This window comes from Xyrauchen texanus, chromosome 11 (assembly GCF_025860055.1).
Source record: "Xyrauchen texanus isolate HMW12.3.18 chromosome 11, RBS_HiC_50CHRs, whole genome shotgun sequence".
NCBI classification, from domain to species: Eukaryota; Metazoa; Chordata; class Actinopteri; order Cypriniformes; family Catostomidae; genus Xyrauchen; species Xyrauchen texanus.
In genome coordinates, this window is record NC_068286.1 from 9,881,887 (window position 1) to 9,900,904 (window position 19,018).

At 41.9% G+C, this 19,018-nt stretch overlaps 1 protein-coding gene across 4 annotated transcripts in view; it reads right to left on the minus strand.

Moving 5' to 3' along the window:
- Positions 1-243: 243 nt before the first annotated feature.
- The window catches only part of LOC127651196 (B-cell CLL/lymphoma 9 protein-like), a 154,571-nt gene continuing 135,796 nt past the window's right edge, over positions 244-19,018 (minus strand). For 3 of the 4 annotated variants that reach the window (XM_052136915.1, XM_052136914.1, XM_052136913.1), the window contains 8 exons: positions 13,633-14,030; positions 9,277-9,611; positions 7,028-7,138; positions 6,483-6,642; positions 5,764-5,863; positions 3,369-5,649; positions 2,912-3,196; positions 244-2,797 (listed from right to left, as the gene is read on the minus strand). In XM_052136915.1, coding sequence (XP_051992875.1) covers positions 1,698-2,797; positions 2,912-3,196; positions 3,369-5,649; positions 5,764-5,863; positions 6,483-6,642; positions 7,028-7,138; positions 9,277-9,611; positions 13,633-13,973 — 4,713 coding nt within the window. In that variant the 5' untranslated portion in view covers positions 13,974-14,030 and the 3' untranslated portion in view covers positions 244-1,697. The remainder of the gene's footprint in view (positions 2,798-2,911; positions 3,197-3,368; positions 5,650-5,763; positions 5,864-6,482; positions 6,643-7,027; positions 7,139-9,276; positions 9,612-13,632; positions 14,031-19,018) is intronic. The other variant, XM_052136916.1, reaches the window with a different exon arrangement.

Sequence of the window (19,018 nt, forward strand, 5' to 3'; positions counted from 1 at the left end):
ATCAGTCTAGAACTTTAACCACTCACTACACCACCCCTAACGCTGGATTAAATGCTATACACCAATCCTACAGGAAATACTATCCAAGAACTAAAAACAGTAATGGAAGGGGCATTACCAGATATTTAATCATAACAGTAAAGTTTCCTCTAGCATTAATGAATAGTAATGCACCTACACTGCCACTAGAGGGCAGAGGAAGACCATTAACACACATAAGATACACGTAGGCATTGAGACGCTTTATACCAAACAATATATTTTATTTGTCATCCAACACCACAGCCCAGCCTTAGGAAGTGGTTCAGTACCAAATTCAATGGAGTTACACATGACGAGCATCAACACAGGAGGGGCAGGTCAAGAGGATAATCTATTAGCATTTTTCTGTTTTGTTTCCTTAAAAAAAAATCCACCCTCCAGTAGCTCAAATGTTGTCAGCCCTGCACTATATAGCTAGCCGTACACAGCCAAACAATAATAATAATAAAAAAAACAATCTTGTATTCTGTAGTGGTGGCAAAAAGCAATATTGCCTGACTGCAGTCCTTGACTGACAGTAGCCTGAGCGTCACTGCAGTACTGTGTGCTGGTTTATGGGCTTTTAAAAAATGCCCCTCCACAGTCACCCCTCACCTGTACCCAGACCAACTTACAGAAGTTTCTAAAACAGGAACAGGAGACCACACTGCATACATCTGATTACGGCTCCTAATAACTGTCAAAAGTGTTTTCTCTACAATTTAATAAAGGAGGGAAAAAACACTTTATTCTTTACAGTTAATTCTTGTTTGTGCTTTTTTAATAATACTATGATCTGTATGAGGTCTTAGTTTGTTTTTATCATACACTGGAGTAGCAAAGAAAATTAAATTTAAAATATACTGTACGCCCCACAGTACACAGTATTTTGTGGTGGTGTTGGGTCACCTATCGACTACAACCAACCACTTCAAACCCCCCCACCCCCTTTTTACAAATGAAGATGGAAAATAAAACTATTGAAATCACTTGTAGAATCCCTTTAACAACACAAGTACAGTACACACATACAAAGAGCATTTCCTGTCTGGAGGGAAGTGATGCGATGAGATGTAAACATATAGCCAAGACAGTGCACCTTGTAACAAAATGTTTCTTGACTTATTTCCATTTTGACATCTGTTCTTTCAGTTCTTTGAATTTTATTTCCAACAATCTTTCTTGGTTTCCACCAATGTAGAAAAGCACAATGAAGCCTTTAAACTTTCATCCTTGGTTTACTGTAGGCTTTATATGTGGCATCAAATCAACAATGTCAAGCAAATATCCCTGACACAAGTCAGTCTTGAATATTCCATATATATATATTCCCAAGTTTCCGGACAAAAAGCCCATTCCAAACTATGCCGGACCTGAGCCCAACACTAAGGAAAGCACATTTAGCTTCTCTCTTTCTTCTACCTGTTAAATTACATTACCATTGAAGTAGATTCCCTGTGAACACAGCCATGTGTAAAATGATGGTCGCCCATCACTTTCTATGTATGCTATGAACCTTTTTCTACCCAGGTGCGTGGGCATCTGTGTATGTGCACAAATATGGCCCAGTTTCCACATCTCTTTAAGAACAAAGAGTTTCTTTTTGTAATTCTTTACGAAGGTTTTTATTTCACAGGTTACGCAGTATCCAGGTTGTTCATAACTTTAGTGGAGGCTCAAAACATTATATTCCCAGGGTTCCCTGGGCCAGGGTTAAATCCCATGCCCATATCTGCTGCCATTCCTCGAGGCCTCATCTGAGAAGACATCATCATAGTCTGTTGAGGACCACTCATTCCTTGTAGTGACATCATCATATTATGAGAGCCCACAGGGCCAGGTTGGTTGTACATCTGTCTTTCCTTGCCCTGCATCATTCCAGGGCCTCCCATCATTCCTGGCTGCTGGCCAGGAGACAACATCCTATGCTGTGGCGCCATCATACCCTGACCCATAAAACCCGGGGGTCTCATGGGGTTATGGCCTGGATTACCCATGGGCATGTCCTGTGGCCCCATGTGTCCAGGGCCTGGAGGACTTCCCATTCCCTGCATGGGGAGGCCCATCCTTGGGTTGCCATCACATATCATCCCCTGCATTTGAGGAAAGCCAGGTGGGCCAGATGGATGTGGTGGCTTCCCACCAGGGGCATCCCCAACACGAGGGAAGTAGGACAAAGTCTGGCTAGGCTTCTCAGAAGGTATAATTCGAGAGAGATCAAACTCAGGGATACCTGAGGCACCAGGTCGCATCACCTCGTGTAGATCCGTATCATTAAAGACACCCGACATGTTATTAAAATCCTGGCCTCCTGGAGTGTTAGGTTTACACATACCTAGCTCTCCACCAGGACCATGAGGCATACTGCCCATCCTGCCCAGTGGACCCCCCTCTCCCTGGAAACCCATCCCATGAGGGAAGCCACCCTGGGGTCCAGGTCCATTGTGAGGAAAGGGTACCTGCTGTGGCGGTGACTGCCCTGGGGGAAAGCCCTGTCCTCTGTGCGTAAGACCCATGCGGCCTTGTGACATTATCTGGTTGTTAACAATGCCAGGGTCTTGGGAGACTGGGTTCATCATCATACCATGGGGCATCATGCCTGAGTGAGGCATATTGGGGCCCATGGGGTTGGGTGAGGGCATCTGGTTTGGAATGCCATGGGAAAGTGGCTGAGAGCCCATTGCGTTCATCCCCATTGGGCTGAGTGAATGCATGGGCACAGAAGAGTTGGGTGTCATCATTCGAGGGTGACCCGGGTGATGATTCACACCCATTCCTGCAGAGAGAAGAAAATTAAAATTATGAGATCTAAAAGGAAATTAACTCCAAGAAATTAAACCACTCCAAAAAACCACTGCATTTTCATCGACTCGTGCATTTTGTATCTTACCAGGCATGTTGTTGTTCATAGATGGTAGGTTTGGGGATCGAGCAGGTGGCGAGTCATCATCAGAACTGGCCACAGTTTTAATTGCATCATGATAAAGGGGTGTAGAACTAGGCATTGCAAACTTGGACATACGTGACATCATGATGGAAAGAGGATTTTGGGATAGTGTTGGCTCCGGGGGCATGGTGTAGGGACTGCTGGATGGAAGACTTCCTGGAACATTGATGGAGCCAGGCTGACTCGAGGAACTACTGGAGGGAGGAGCTGAAGGAGGAGGATTACCACCTGAGGAGGGTAAGTGAAGAGAAAGAAGAGGGGGAAGAAAGGGAGGAACAGCATTTACCAACAATAAAAGTATTATACAAGCACAATGCCTGACAATAAAACATGACATTGAACAAAGATTCCTTCCACATAAAATGCCACATGTAAAAGGCAAGATTTTATTTCATCTTACCTTGCTCAACACTGCCCATCATATTTGGTGATGTCATGCTAAGGGGAGGCTTGTTGTTCTGTGGGATTCCTGGGCTTTGCATGGGCGGCTTGGGTGATGATGTCCAGCCTGGCGAGGGGGCAGGAAGTGAGGGAGACTTCATATGGACGGGTGATGCCCCTGCTGACCCCATCATGGGAGGAGATTTAATGGCTGCTGCTACTGCTGCAGCCGATGGTCCACTAAGCATGCCAGCCAGCTGGGATGGTGTCTGTGGGGACTTGAGGTTACCTGATGGTGAGCCCAGCATAGGTGACTGGACCTGCCGAAGTGTTGGTGACTTTAACTGATTTACATTGGGTGAGTTAGCAGGGCCGGACTGGACACTCAGATCTGAGGGTTTGCGACCTATATTTCTGGGGCCAGGAGGAGGCCCTCCACTGTTGGGAGCCTGATTGGGTGGTAAAGGAGGCATGTGACTGAGACGACCATTCCCACCCACATTTCCTCTTTGGTCAGGACCAAAGGGTGGCTCAACTCTGGGACCTCTTTGATTCCCAGGGCCTTGAGGACCCATGCCATGGAACTGTCTGTTGGGTCCCATGTTGAGGTCTCCTGCATGGGGTTGGTCAGGAAAAGGCACTCCCTGCATCATTCTTTGTTGAGCTACCACATTATCAGGCATGTGTCCAACACTTTGCCTCATCTTCATTATTTCTTCTGGACTAAGATTCATTGGTGGCTCTCTCATCTTAGGGGGCATCATCTGAGGACTGGACCCCATGTTTACGTTGAGGTTTCCAGGTCCCATGCCAAATTCACCCATGTCACGGCCAAGACCTTTTACAAACTCAATTCTGGATGAGGGGCTCATGGGACCATCGCCTGGCATTCTAGGAAACATCATGCCACCCCCATTTCCAGGCTCCATGGGTCTTTGGTTACCCATCATTCGGTTCATTTCCATCATCATGCCAGGTGGAAGACCCATGCCTTGTTTATCACCCATGCCTTGATGGAACATTGCTTCCTGTACAGACTGAGGATTAGGGAATCTTTCCACCCGTCCTCCTGGACCTCCAAACATGCCTTGGCCAGGTGGAAACCCTCTCCCATCTCCCATTTTGGGCATATCATCAGGCCAGTTCATACCAGGTCTGGGCATAGCATTAGGCCCTCCCTCCATATCAGGGTTCATCATCCCAGGGAAGCCAGGCATCCTTTGCATGTGTGGATGCATCCCTCTGGGGCCCATATTCATCTGGTCAGGGAATGTTTCAGGACCACTAGGGCCCCACACCTCTCCAGGGTTCATCTGGTAAGGTGGGGGTGGGCCGCGCATCATCCCTCTAGGTCCACCCTGGTGAAGCATCATGTCCCCCATTGGTCTATGCTGAATATGTTCCTGCTTTCGCTTCTTCTCCTCATAAAACTCCTGCTGCAATTTTAACCAGGCCATCTGCTCTGGGGTCATGTGATCTCCATGTTCTCCACAAGGGCCTGGATGAGAGTTCATAGGCCCTGGACCCTGAGGAGGAGGTCCAAGATCATCTGGAGAGAAGGGCATGTCCCGAGGACCAGGCGGACCAAAGGGGGGTCCATCTGGACGCAGTCCTCCTGGACCACCAGGCTTTCCAAGGCTTTGTGACTGAGCCATCATGGCTTGGAGAGGCCCTTGTTCTGGTTTCTTAGGTCCTCCATCCATCATTGCCGCATTGGTTGGAGGTACACCCATGTTCCCTTGTCCCATGGAAGCCATGTCCTTGTCATCTGGGAAGAGCATACGCTGTATATCACGTAAAGTCTGTAAGGAACGCTCCCGATGCTCCAGCTGCTCTTGGGAAAGGCCCTCAGAATTTTCCCCCATACTAGACATGATCTCATGAGCCAGCTGCTGGTGGTGCTGAGCTGTGAGCTTAGCATCTGCTCCTTTAGGCAGATCCAGGGATGGGAAGCTCTGTTGAAGGCCAGCAGTGAGAGGTTGGCTGGAGGCCTGGCTACCAGGTGTCCCAGCAGAGTTACTACTTTCATGGGATCCAGAAACATCCTGCGGGCTACTACTACGGAGGCTCTTAGAGTCCATAGCTCCTGAAGATGCACTGTCTGGAGGGAGGCTAGACGGTTTGGCCCCCTGGGTTGGCTGCTGAGGTTGGGTGGGTTGCGCTTGAGGTTGTTGCTGCTGGCCTGTCTGCGCTACTTTAGATGCTGCTTGGAGGTTCTGATCACTGGAGTGAGATGGAGGATGTTGCTGGGATGGACCTCCCTGTTTGGTGTCACTTCTAATGGATCCAATCTGATTGTTCTAAAACAGAGACACAATTTTTTTTTTTTATATATATATTTTTTTTTAAATGTGGCTCAAACAATCTTGACATTTAGTTGCAAATATTTTAATTAAGTGATTTATTTTTCTTACCAGGGGTAGTTGGGGCTTTCCACCCTTGCTGTTAGAGATATTATTCATATGGTAAGTGATGATGTTTTCTACATGTCCTGTAATGACTGCATCTGCAGCTCTGTGATGGGAAGAAAATACAGACACATACACAGTCAAAGCTTTGCAAAGCTGTTAATAATGAAAAACATCAGTCTTGCATGAGGCTAATGTCTAATTTACCATTTAGAAATGCACCTTGCATTATAAGGCAATCCTTACCATTTAAAGTGCCAATTTGTACCCTGTCAATGCAGCTGACCATATAAAAATTCAGACTAGTTTTTACCATGAACAAACAAACAGAAGACTTTGACACTGGGCTCAGTCTCATCTAGTGTGATGGCAGAGCAATAATGGCACTGCTCTGTGGGAGACTCTCCTTATGGCCACAGCATGTCCGACAGAGTTTGACACATCCTCTAAATAATATTTGGTATCCTACTAGCTGCCATCAAAAGGTCTTTCTAGTTTAGACAAAAATGTCACTATCAGTGCTCAAACACTTCCATCTTTTACCACTTTCTACTCTTTCATTTCTTAACTCAGCAAAAAAGGAAAAATGGACCTCCGTGTAAGGAGGGAGGGAGAAGCAAAGTTGGCTTTCATGCTTTGACAAAAAACATTGTTATAAATTTTACCAAATTGTTATACCATTGTTATAAGTTTTACCAGCACTTACGAAAGAAGGTTAGTCTTACTTGTTGGCCATCTCTGTGGTGAAGACGTACACAAACTTTGACCCAGGTTTCTGCCCACTTCCCAGTTCAGATGCTGTGTTCGGTCCTGCAAATGTATTGTGGGTAGGCGTAGAGGCAGAAAGAGCCCCTGGATCGGGCTTTATGTCTGTAGAGTTACAGTCTGAGTAGATAAACAAATTTGGATATTACAGAGCACAGGTTACAATAAGGTGGATATTGCTATTCCTTCTGTTTTGCAATATTGAAATACACTGCAATTTTATTTTATTGACTAGAGTACACCAGCAAGACTTGACTACATTTCATTGGTGCACAAATTGAATTATTCATTGCATTCCTCTCTGTAATACTGCAAGTAACTCTACATGCTTGATCGGAATATAGATGGTGCAGCCATGATACAATAATATTTGTCATTAGGATTTTTATACAAAAACTTTCAATTAAGATAATGTAGCACTTTAGAGTATAAACATTTTATTATAAATACCAAAAAAAAAAAAAAAACGGAATGTTAGGAAAATACAAATATTAATAGTACGTACTGAAGAATCCTGTGTCATCCTCATCACTCTCTCCCCCTGAACACCAATCCGCACCACTGTAGGGCAGTCGCCGTTCTCCAACACATAACCTTTTTGCTCTACTGCCCAGTTCTACAAAGATGCAGAAGAGAAACAGAAATATTATGGTGATGTTCATGAGGTGGCACACTGCTGCTGAAGTGTGAGGTTGTTTCTCAAACACAGTGAGAACATAAAATACAACATAACCAATGGCAGTGTGTAGTTCCAGAATAGGCTTAGTCTTATTAATTGCTTTCAGCCATTCGTAGGATGATTTCTACAAAATATGTAAACACTGGCTGTGTAACACTATAAACTGTACTCAACATTGGCATGAATATGGTGCAGGACAGGAATAACTACCCTTACAATAACTACTGTTATTTGGTCTCATTCACTAACCGTGCACATACATATTTGTGTGTGTATTTGTATATTTTCACACAGAAATCAGGTTCACACTTACATTATTTCTACATTTAGGGTAAAATTTATCATCTACTCAAACCACACACAAACATGCAGGGCTCATAAAAACATAGCATATGGTAATTCAAATATGGCCTATTTGAACAGTGTTCCGTTTCAATTGGTTTTGAAATTGGCACAAACTGCTTTACCTAAAGATTTTACTTGAGAAATATTCTGCACACAAAAGAAAGAACACATGTAGGCAACTAAGAGTAAAGGAGAACCGGTCTGTTACAATGGTTAGTTCTCTGAACACAAAGTCTAAAGTTGGGATAGAGTGGGGTCAAGAGAGGAGATATGACACGACTTCCTGTGTACAGAAAACACACACTGCTCAAACAAACGGCAAGAGCAAACAATCAACAGCTTGAACAAATACAAACACCCACACACCAAACAGTCTAACAAGCTGTTTCCTTGTGTGCATACAAGCGCATCAGTACACAAAAGGAAACCAAACAGGCTGGTTATCCAGATTTGCGCTCCTCAGTCATACAAAACTGGACATGTAGGTTTTTATTTATAAATAAACATCACCATTTGAAACATATCAAGAGATGTGTTGAATATATTTGTGTTTATGTCATAACAGTCTTTAACATGCTTTATGTACTGTACCTCAGGCAGTCAATTAGCCATGAAAAAAGTAAAACACCCAAGAGTGATGCTCCCACCAGTAGACATACAGGGGTGTGGATGTCTTAATGCACTTCTACAGCCCTTAGCGCAACCCTGAGGTGGCGATTGAACATGCAAGCACACACATACAGTACACACCAGAGGGAAACAGCGAAAATGTGTGATCCATGGGATATGTTGTGTATGCAGCATCGGTCATAAAATGGTAATTCCGTGTGGAAATTTGTAATGTTGTAAATCAGGAACAAGCAAACAGAATGTGGGACCAGAATATACAGTAATATAATTATACAGCATGGCATTAATGAATCACAAAAAGACTAGCAAAACCAATACAAAAACTGCCATTTGTGCCCGAATGACCCCTCCCCCAATTTGGAATGCCCAATTCTCAATGTGTTCCAAGTCCTCGTGGTGGCGTAATGCCTCGAAATCTGAGACCATCAACCCGCGCATATTATCACGTGGCTTGTTGAACACGTTACCGTGGAGACATAGCTTCACGCTATTCACTGCGTAATCCATGCACAACTCACCACACGCCCCACCGAGAGCGAACCACATTATAGCGACCATGAGGAGGTTACCCCATGTGACTACCCTCCCTAGCAACTGGGCTAATTATGTTGCTTAGGAGACCTTGCTGGAGTCACTCAGCACATCCTGGATTCGAACTTGCAACTCCAGGGGTGGTAGTCAACGTCTTTACTCGCTGAGATACCCATGGCCCTGTGCCCTAATGACTTCTACAATTTTATGACCTTTATATTCATCATGGATATTATTTTATTTTGTGGTTATTATTGGAATATAAATCAGACAATTTTCATGTCTTTAGAGTTAGGTTCTGTAACAATAAATAACTTGAAATTTTGCAAAGATTGAGAGTACTAACTTAAGAATTACCCATTGAAAATAATTGTAGACCACCATCTTAATATCAATTTACACCAGTGAGGCAAATTGTGTGGTCCTCTTGTGTGGTTTTACACATTTCATCTAAAACGACAGTGGTCAAGCCATCCCTCTCATAAATGACATTTTATGAAGCCATGATTCTGCTTCACAAATCTACATTTGATAATATGCAGGTGAAACACCACAATTATTCATTTTACCTTTCTGGTCCCCTTCATTGCTGGGTGTTCCTGTATCCCTTTGTTCAAATGACTCCTCTGAAGTGCTTCTCTCTCTCTTAATCTTGCCTTTCGCCCCATTGCCTGAACTTAGGCCTTGTCCATTTTTGAGTCCAATACTCCCTATTGGGCCCTGGGGACCTTTGGGGGTGTGGCTTCCACTCAGTGACTTAGGGTCACAAGGGGAAGGCTGTGATTGGCTGGCGGCACCCCCCTGCTTTCCCTGGTTGGGCAGTTTGGAGTCCATCTGTGCAGCGCTGGAGGGGGACATTACGGGTGGCGACCTAACCATGGCCTCCTGCTTGGATTTCGGACTGCTGAGAGAGAGAGAGAGAGAGAGAGAGAGAGAGAGAGAGAAAAATGGGAAATAAGGGTGATCAGATGACCCAGACCTCAATGTGCTTTCAGTTTTCACTAATAACAAACATTAGTAGAAATCTACATCAATGAATGAAGACAGAAACACTGCTTATACAAAAGCTACCATTCAAAGTGGTTTAATTTTGTGTCTTGGCAACAACTATTTGTCAAAGGTTCAGCCTTAGAATAGGGCTGGGTATTGTCAGCTAATTTATGATATCACAATTCGTCATCAAATATCACTCTTGTGGTTCAGCTGGTAGAGCATGGAGCTAACAACGCCAAGGTCATGAGGTTCAATTCCCAGGAATGGCTGCACTGATAAAATATGCAACTTGAATGCATTGTTAGTGACATTGGACTGTTTGTTTTTATTATTGTCTTGTGATAGAAACTACATTTAACTTTTGTCCAGCACCTCAAAGTGACGGTTCTGACATCTCATTAAATTTAGACCCATCCCTCCTTTTCCTATAAAAAAAAAATAAAAAAAACTTGCAAATAATGGTTAAAGTGAGGCACTTAATCATGGAACCACATGGGGACAGTTTTTGGAGAGACTAAAAAAGGCAGACATGTGAAACGTATCATTTTATAAAAGCACTTACATTAATTCTGTTAAAACTTGTGTATTATTTAAACTGTAAAGTTGTTTAAATCATAATTTTATTAGCCGTTTTAGGATTTAAGACATTACGTCGTCATGGCAGCTTGTTGCTATACTTTTGAAACAGTGAGTTTTTTAATGCTTACAGATTAGCCCCATTCACGTCTATTGTAAGTGCCTCAATGTAACCCAGATTTTTTTTAAGGAGGGACAGGTCAAAATGTAATTTTGTAGTAATCAACATTATGCCACAAGTGCTGGCAATTGAGATTAACTTGTACAGAACCCAGAATATTCCTTTAATTGTACTGTAGGAAATTATACAAATGTGCAAAAAATATTAATACAAATATTTTATGGCAGAAAGAATGACCATAACTCACTATAGTAAAAAACCTGCCATAACATGTAGAACAATGTGCAGAAACCCAGACAGCCGAGTCATATCCATGCTCTTTGCAGCTGACTGGCCGATTGCAGCCACCACACCCTGAAAAGGTGTCATTCAATAATAGAAGGGAAATCTTGACAACACACTGGTGATGCAATTACAGTACTCTTAAGTGAATTTATGTCCTAGTCCAGCTGTCTATTGACAGAGTGCCAAGTTAATATTTAATAAAAACTTATCAGACCAGATCTCCCAAAAGCTAGCCTTCATCCAAAGCCGTGAGTCCACAGTGCCCGTTACCAAGGAAACCTGGTACACGCCAATGGTGAGGCTGGCAATAGTTTGATAGGATTGTAGCCTGACATGTTTGAGTTAAGCCCAAAGTATTCATCAGTTTTGATATGAACTGTAAGCGTATGCATTGAGTTGAACGTTCAGCCTTTAAAAGTATACTCCATTTGACTGCGCATACACATGCGGTTGGGCACATCCATGTTATTAGATACTAAACTATTTCTCTTCAGGAGTTTAGAATCAGAGGCCTTTATAGTCTTTCAGACTCGAGTTATACAAATGCAGGTACCTCCTGAGCTCCTCATACATATGCTCTTGATGTGCACATCCACTGTTGTAGTTTCCACCTTTGTGTTGTTCACCAGCAATTACATCTTGCACTTCTGATTCTGGGGCAATCCGATTCCCCAAAACCTCTGATGCCCTGGCCCTGACTAACAGCAAAACATCTAGGCACACGATGGAGTGATGGCGAAACAATGAATGGCCCCCCACTCCACCACCAAACATTCAAGTGCCCCACTGAATACCACATCATAGTACCGGCCCTGGATGCTTGGCATGTTAAGCTTTCCAAAAGTGAGGCTGCACTTACACAGGCCATGGCAGCTTCACAGTATGTTTTACAGGGTTACTTCCTAAACCATTTTTGAAAATCATTTAAAAAAAGAGAGCACTCACAAACAGCATTTACACGCTGAGGATATATTTAAAATGTTAAAATTAAAGCAAATAAAACTTAAAATAAATTTAAAAAATTATATTGCCAAAAATTTCAAATGACTTTTCTATTACTTTTTTAAAACTATTTTATTCATTTTCACCGCTTTCCAGGTCTGGAAAGAACAATTCTGAAATTTCCTGACATTTACAATTTTCCCATGACCATGGGGACCCTGCTTTTGGTGATCCAAAGCTCCACAAGCACAATGTAAAATGTTTTCCAACAAACAGTAAAATGCCAAAAGCTAAAAAAACAAAACAAAAAAAGCTAAAAAGTATGTCACTTTTAAGTTGCCTAGGACAACTGCTTCAAACATATACAAAATGGGGTGCAATAAGGATATATGGAAAGGGTGCTTCTGCTTCACATTGTGCCAAATATCGCCCTTGCATAAACTCACTGGATCCAGGGCTCCAGACGAACAAGAGAGCGGTGGGGGTTGGGATTTCCTAACCAGACGCGAAGCGACAGCATGATACTCATACATTAAAATGATTATAAATGACAATAAAAGCAGATGTTACAATAGTCAGATGGAACTGTCTGTTTATTGAGCGTACCTAATTCTCTCACTGAAGCTGTATGGACATACACTTTCTATCACAAATCTTAAGGGCATAGTAAAGAAATCACAAATACTCAGGGTAAAGTTACTTTATGAATTGCATCAAAATTCAGTCATTACCATTTTTTGTTCACACGCTCAAGGGAAGCAGAGAGAATGTCCAAATGAGCTGCTGGTGCGTGAGTCCATAGAACTCAGGTTGAAGTGAATGAGACCTCAAACACAACATCCCGTAGGTCTGTGACATCCTCGGCGAAAATAAGTCATTTTGAACTGGCTAGTTTCACCCCGGCTTTAATATACTGTTGAGAAGGATTTTGTGTCGCAGTGTCACACAGCGGTAATTGATTTTCTTTCACGGTTTCTTTTCATCAAGATGTGGTATTTACAATAAGACTCTAGTAACCAAAGGTAAAACCATGATATTCACATGGATAGTAAAACAAATTATGCCATTTTTCATAAGAAAAACACATTCCGAAATGATATTGTATTCCCTCAGCTCCCCGATATATTGATATTTTTTAATGTCGGTGATGTGTGGATTAAAAGCCTTTGCTGGATTAATTGCCTTTGTCTGTTCATGGTACAGATTTCTCCTTTATACCTTTTCAATGCTGTTTAGAATGTCGGGGCCCTTTAATATGATTTAATACTAGTTTAATCATTTTTGAGGTTTTAAACAAATAATCAATGCCGAATCTGCGACCCAGCCTGTGCTTTTCGAAGCGCTGTTTGTGATGACCTGTGCAGCGGAGCACTCAAGACTGGTCCACGTGTAAATGCACGTCTTTGCGCTGATCTGTCCATTGAGCCTTGAGCCGCTTTGACAGAGCGGTTTCCTTTTGAGGTTTGAACGTTTGCCACTTGATTTTTCTCATGCGCAACAAAAACCGACAGTGCACAATCAGAGAGTCGGACAACTTTGTAGTCATACCAGTGCGACCTCTGCAAAGTTTAATTGCACTGTTAGTCTGGAGCCCTGGGAACGCATGCACAACCTCTTTAGCTTACTGCTTTCATATTAAATGTTTTTTTAATGTATTTGTTAATACATTGAACACATACTGTAAAACTAGGTATGCAACTAACCACTATTTTTTTACAAACCATTAATCTTACAATTATTTCTTCAATTAATTGATTCATCTGATTTTATTTCCAGCATTATATAGAAATGCATATTAATGCTCTCATTTAAACAATATGCAAATTGAATGCTCTCTGTAAAGTGACAAAGCCACTATACACAGATGCTCAACTACTCGGATTATAGATTTAAAGAATCTACAGAATGACGTGAAAGTAAAATGAATGTTTTGTTGAGTCCAAATCTGAAAGTAATGAACAAGGCAGTTATGGAATACTTCATATGAACACACGTACAGCTCTCTCACCTCTGAGTGTTAGCCGATGGAGAGTTCCTCACTTTGGGGTTGCTGGAATGCATTGACGTCAGTCCCAGTGCAACAGAGGCAGGAGCAGTAGAGTGCTGGTGGGGACTGGAGGTGTGTCTATGTGTATGGGAGTGTGTGTGTGTAGTGGTGGGCGTGGCTTTGGCCCGGGTGCTCCGGGGCCCTGTGTTCGGGGTTGCGACAGGGCTGCTGCAGTCCTGGCCCTCCTCCTGCCGTTCCTTGGCCCTCTCCTTCCTGCCAGAAGTGTTTCCTGTGGTTCCAGTAGCTGTGGAGGTTGCCGTGGCTGGTGCTGCTGCTGGTCTCTCCTCCTGCACCTCCAGCATTCTCTGTGTGGGCTAGTCTGGAGTCTCCCCAAGGAGCCCTCACAGCCCCTGGCCACACTGTACAGCAAAAAGAAAACAAAAAAAAGGTTTAGATCAAGCCAGCTAGCAAAGACAGCTTCTAGTTATTTAGTTAACTCTAATAAATTAACAACACAAAGTCACAAAAATATGAATGTCCAAGGCAAAATGCAAAAAACACAACGTCCAGAAAAACATCAATATAATATCCAGATAAATGTAAAAAATGAAACGTCTAGAAAGACGTCAGGATCCACCATGTCCAGGCAAACATCAGAATACACTACATCAGGGAAGCCAAAGAAGCCAATTTAACATCCTGAAAATGTAAAAAAACAAATATGTCCTGACAGACTTAAATGTAATGTGCAATAAGACATCTAAATACACCATGTCCAGAATACTGTCAAAATACAATACATCCAGAAATATCTAAAAACATCATATCCAGAAAAACTGAACAATGTAATGTCTAGAAAAACATCCAAATAAACCACACCCAGATCAAATAAAAATCCATACAAAATGTAAAGAGTAAAAAAGGTAAATCCAAAAAACAAACCATCAAAATATACCATGTCTGAAATACACCTCCAGAAAAAAGGGTCTAGAAAAACAACAAAATAGACCATTTAATTAAAAACATATTCCAGGTAAATGTCAAAATGGAATGTCCAGAAAAACCAAAAATAACCCACATATTTGCTACCAAATACTAACAAAGTGTATGAAAACTTCTGACCCACTGGGAATGTGATGAAAGAAAGAAAAGCTTAAATAAATAATTCTGTCTACTAAATTCTTAAAATAAAGTAGTGATCCTAAATGACCTACGACAGTGAATGTGTTCTACGATTAAATGTCCGGAATTGTGAAAAACTTTTGGCTAAGTTGTATGTAAACCTCTGACTTCAACTGTACATACTTGTTTGAAACCCACCTGTTTGCAAACATGTTTATGACCAAAATATTTGATCAAGATATGAATAATTGTATATCATGATAACGATATAGTAAATTGTTTCTAAACAATAAATAAATAAAAATATCACCATATTGTAATGTCTAACAATCCAGTCAGTGAACTAAATACTTTATAAATGAGAGCTACTTCCTCTTACATAAATTCTCTTCAGGCGATTTTGTGTAAATGCAATAGAGACGATAATCCAAAATGTATACCGGTTGTCAGTTTTCTACTGGTTCATCCTACCTTATTACAGTGAAGACCATTTTCAACACATCGAAGACAAGGTTCTCAAAAAATATCAATCAGGCTCAGAACAAAGTAACATTTACTAGGCACTGCTTATTTGCCAAAACACAGTGAAGTTCACCATTATAAAGTGAGAAAATGTGGACATCCTCCAAAACTAACTGAAGAGTTACACTGAAGGCAACCAAGAGGACAGTTTGCTGAAAACAAGTCGTCATACAAAACCTTGGATGGAGGCATGTGATAGACTTAACAGTATGCTGGAAGAATTTGTGGTCTGCACCAGAACATCACACTGGGAACACAATCACTAGAGTGAGTCATTGTGGTGGCACTGACCATTTTTACGGGATGCATCTCTGAAATACAAGACAATGGATGGAGCAAAGAATTTGGCTCCATCCCTTGTGGAGGAATCATACAACCAACCACTAGTCTGTCTTTTTTGCTTATATATAATTTATTATACACACGCACACATTAGGGCTGGGCGATATGACGATGTTATCAGATATCGACAATGTCTTATGAAGATCCCGATGCCGATATTGAACTGATGATGATTGACAATATCTAGAAATGGCAAAACCACTGATCTGGGAAGTTGCCATATATATATTAAACAGTGGCCAGGGTATGAAACTAGCATCCACCACCCGCAAAATATGAGGAGGCTATATAGAGTTTGCAAGCTCCTCGTCCAAATGCATTTTGTGCATGGGTAATTTTGCTTATCTACCCGCAACAGGACAAGAAATGCCGTTAGTCACAAAGACGCGCTTTATTATATTTTTAAGAACAGACAAAAGCCGTCAATGCTCGTGTCTGATTCACTGTTTGTTCAGAGGTGTACAGCACGAGCCTGTCATGTGGAACAAGTGCATGTATAGTGTTTTCACTCTTTTTCTCAGTCAATAATATTGTCTGTGGGAATGCTGAAAATCATCTCCAATCATCAGGGGATGGGAAGTGCTGTGAGTTTACTTCATTTAATTTCCACACGGGTAACTCTGCAGGTTCAGTAATATATATCTTTGTATAAAACAAACACGAAAGCGATTGAATTATAATGTAATGCAAGACACGTTCACCTTGAACCTAAACATTTTGTTTTCTTTAGGCAGCATTAACTGTATTACCAAACACAAATTCGATAAGAACACATTTGGCAGCATTATTAATTCATCTTATATATTTTGATTATTATGTTCTTTACATTTATAAATGGCTTTAGTTCTTAATCTGTAGGCTATTAGAAATTGTCCATTTGTTGTGTTGACGGATGCTTGGGTGATGGCAAATGGAGTTGTTGGAGACAGTAAATGTTTGGATTTGGGGAGATGGTCAAATATGATTTTTTGATCACTTCGTAATTTTTTTGCCTTTTTGTTTAAAGTGCCATTTGAATTTAGAAATGTATTTATTTTGCATGTTTCAATAAATTAATAAAATGTTTTAACCAAAATCAATAAAGCAAAACAATTCACTGACCCTTGGCAGGGGGGTTGACAATGTAATCGGATATCGAAATATCTTATATATTATTTATATTTCTTTATTCTTTTGTCACTCAATCATTAACACAATGTACTCCAATCCAGATAGGTGTAATTTGTTTAGAATTAGACCATAACACATGGTTTTATGAATAAGTTAATATTTAGAAGGATCACTTATTGCAGTTAAAGCTGCAGGTCTGTTTGGATTAGTCTTAGTCTGAGGGGGCTTTCACACTTGGTTCGATTGCCTGTTCCGAACCAGAGTTCGATTGCTCCCCCCTCCCCCCGATGGACTGTGTTCACATTATATATTTGTATCCGAACCGCGGTACGCTTGCGTCATCAAGCTGCAGCTGGTGCGTAATCGTGTTGCTTGATAACCGCGAAATGAAAAGGCGTCAAAATTCAATGAATAGACTTGCTCGGTTCACATTTATTCTTTTTTTTAACCTTTGGTTTTGTTTTCAACATCAAGATACAGAAACATACTTGCGTCTGTCTGCCGCAAAAATACTGAAATCGTTCAAAAGACAGCAGGCTGTCCGCCGAAGACAATTTTTGCGAAGGCAAGCAGAAATCATCTCTCTGCTTGCAGTGCGTGTGCGTCAATCCCGCTTTTCGTCAAGGTAAGTGTATACACACACACACACACACACACACACACACACGCACGCACACACACACGCACGCACCACGCACGAAAGTAAACCCTTTCCGCTCATTTTGAAAGTGACGCGTGTGAGACTGACGACCACATTATACGTCATCAATAGCGGTTCACTTCCGTGGGTTGGTTCGATTGCGTTCATATCAGCAGCGAACCGTACTGGAGTTCACATGAACCGTACCCCACACCACCTTTTTAAGCGGACCAGAGTACGGTTTGCGGGTGCGCACCCGAGTTCGGAAGACAGAGTTCACATCATCCAAACGAATCGAACTCTGACGTCATTCGAACCGGGGTGCACACCAAAAGTGCTAGTGTGAAAGCCCCCTCAATCAGCCTTACAATCTTGATGCAGGAAATTTTCCTCATTCTTTTAGTCAACATAGCTCAAGTTCCATCAAGTGTGGTGGAGAATGCAAGTAATTTCACAGATGCTCAATTGCACTGAGGTCTGTACATTGACTAGGCCACTCTGGGAGAGTAAACATCTAGGACACTAAAACAACAGTTCATAATAGCAAGACTGCACAATCCGTACCAGAACCAGAATATTTTAGACAGGGGTACTTTAAAATGTAAAGATTGAATCATGTTCCCCAACACATTTTGTGTTGGACTGTTCCAACCACTGCTAACACTCTTCCGCTTAATGATCTATGCAGCTTTGGGGCAGCCATAACAGTTAAGGCCCAGGTATACTTTGTATATGTGTGTTCCTTATCGGCTCATGCCAGATCGACCGCATTGCCTGCGAGTATACTCGTCTGGCTGTGAGTGACTCAAACGTGTTTGATGCATGCCCACTACAACTTGTTTGCGACACTCTTTTAGTAGAGTCAATGGCCGCCACATGCCCCATCGATGCACACAGACGATGACTGCATGCGCGTGTCGAGAAAATCTGGCTGGCGCGTCAGGCCACGTGGATGCACCAAGTATACTTTGGGCTTTAGCACACCATTAGCTGTGGACTGTACACCCTTAGGTGTACAGGTTGAAAATTCACCTTTCAGCCTGACAATGACGCAAAGCACACAACACTAATATGAACACACTGTACATGATTGCCCAGCCAAGGCCCAAACATGATTCCACTTTAAATCAATCAATAAAAAGACCTGAACATGCCATTCACATATTCCAACAGTCCAATTTAACAATGCTTGGAAGGATCTGCAAGACTTGTATAAACTGACAAAAATTGCGGTTTGAAAAGTTTGCAACTGCGATAGCTACCAAAGGAAGTCCAACACTTTAAAGGGATAGTTCACTCAAAAATGAAAATACTCTCATCATTTACTCCCTCTCGCCATCCCAGATGTGTATGACTTTCTTCTGCTGAACACAAACAAAGATTTTTAGAAGAATATCTCAGCTCTGCAAGTCTATACAATGCAATGGATGATGATCAGTACTTTAAAACTCCAAAAAATACAGACAATCATTGCAAAAATGATCCATACGACTCCCGTGGATAAATGAACGTCTTCTAAAGAGATACGATAATTTTGGATGAAAACCAGATCAATATTTAGGTCCTTTTCACTATAATAGTTTACTTCCAGTTGCTCTCCAATGTGTGTCCATGAGGGGAATCAGTTCATGCAGCCTCTCACGTGGCACAAGCATGTTGGCATGTTCACGT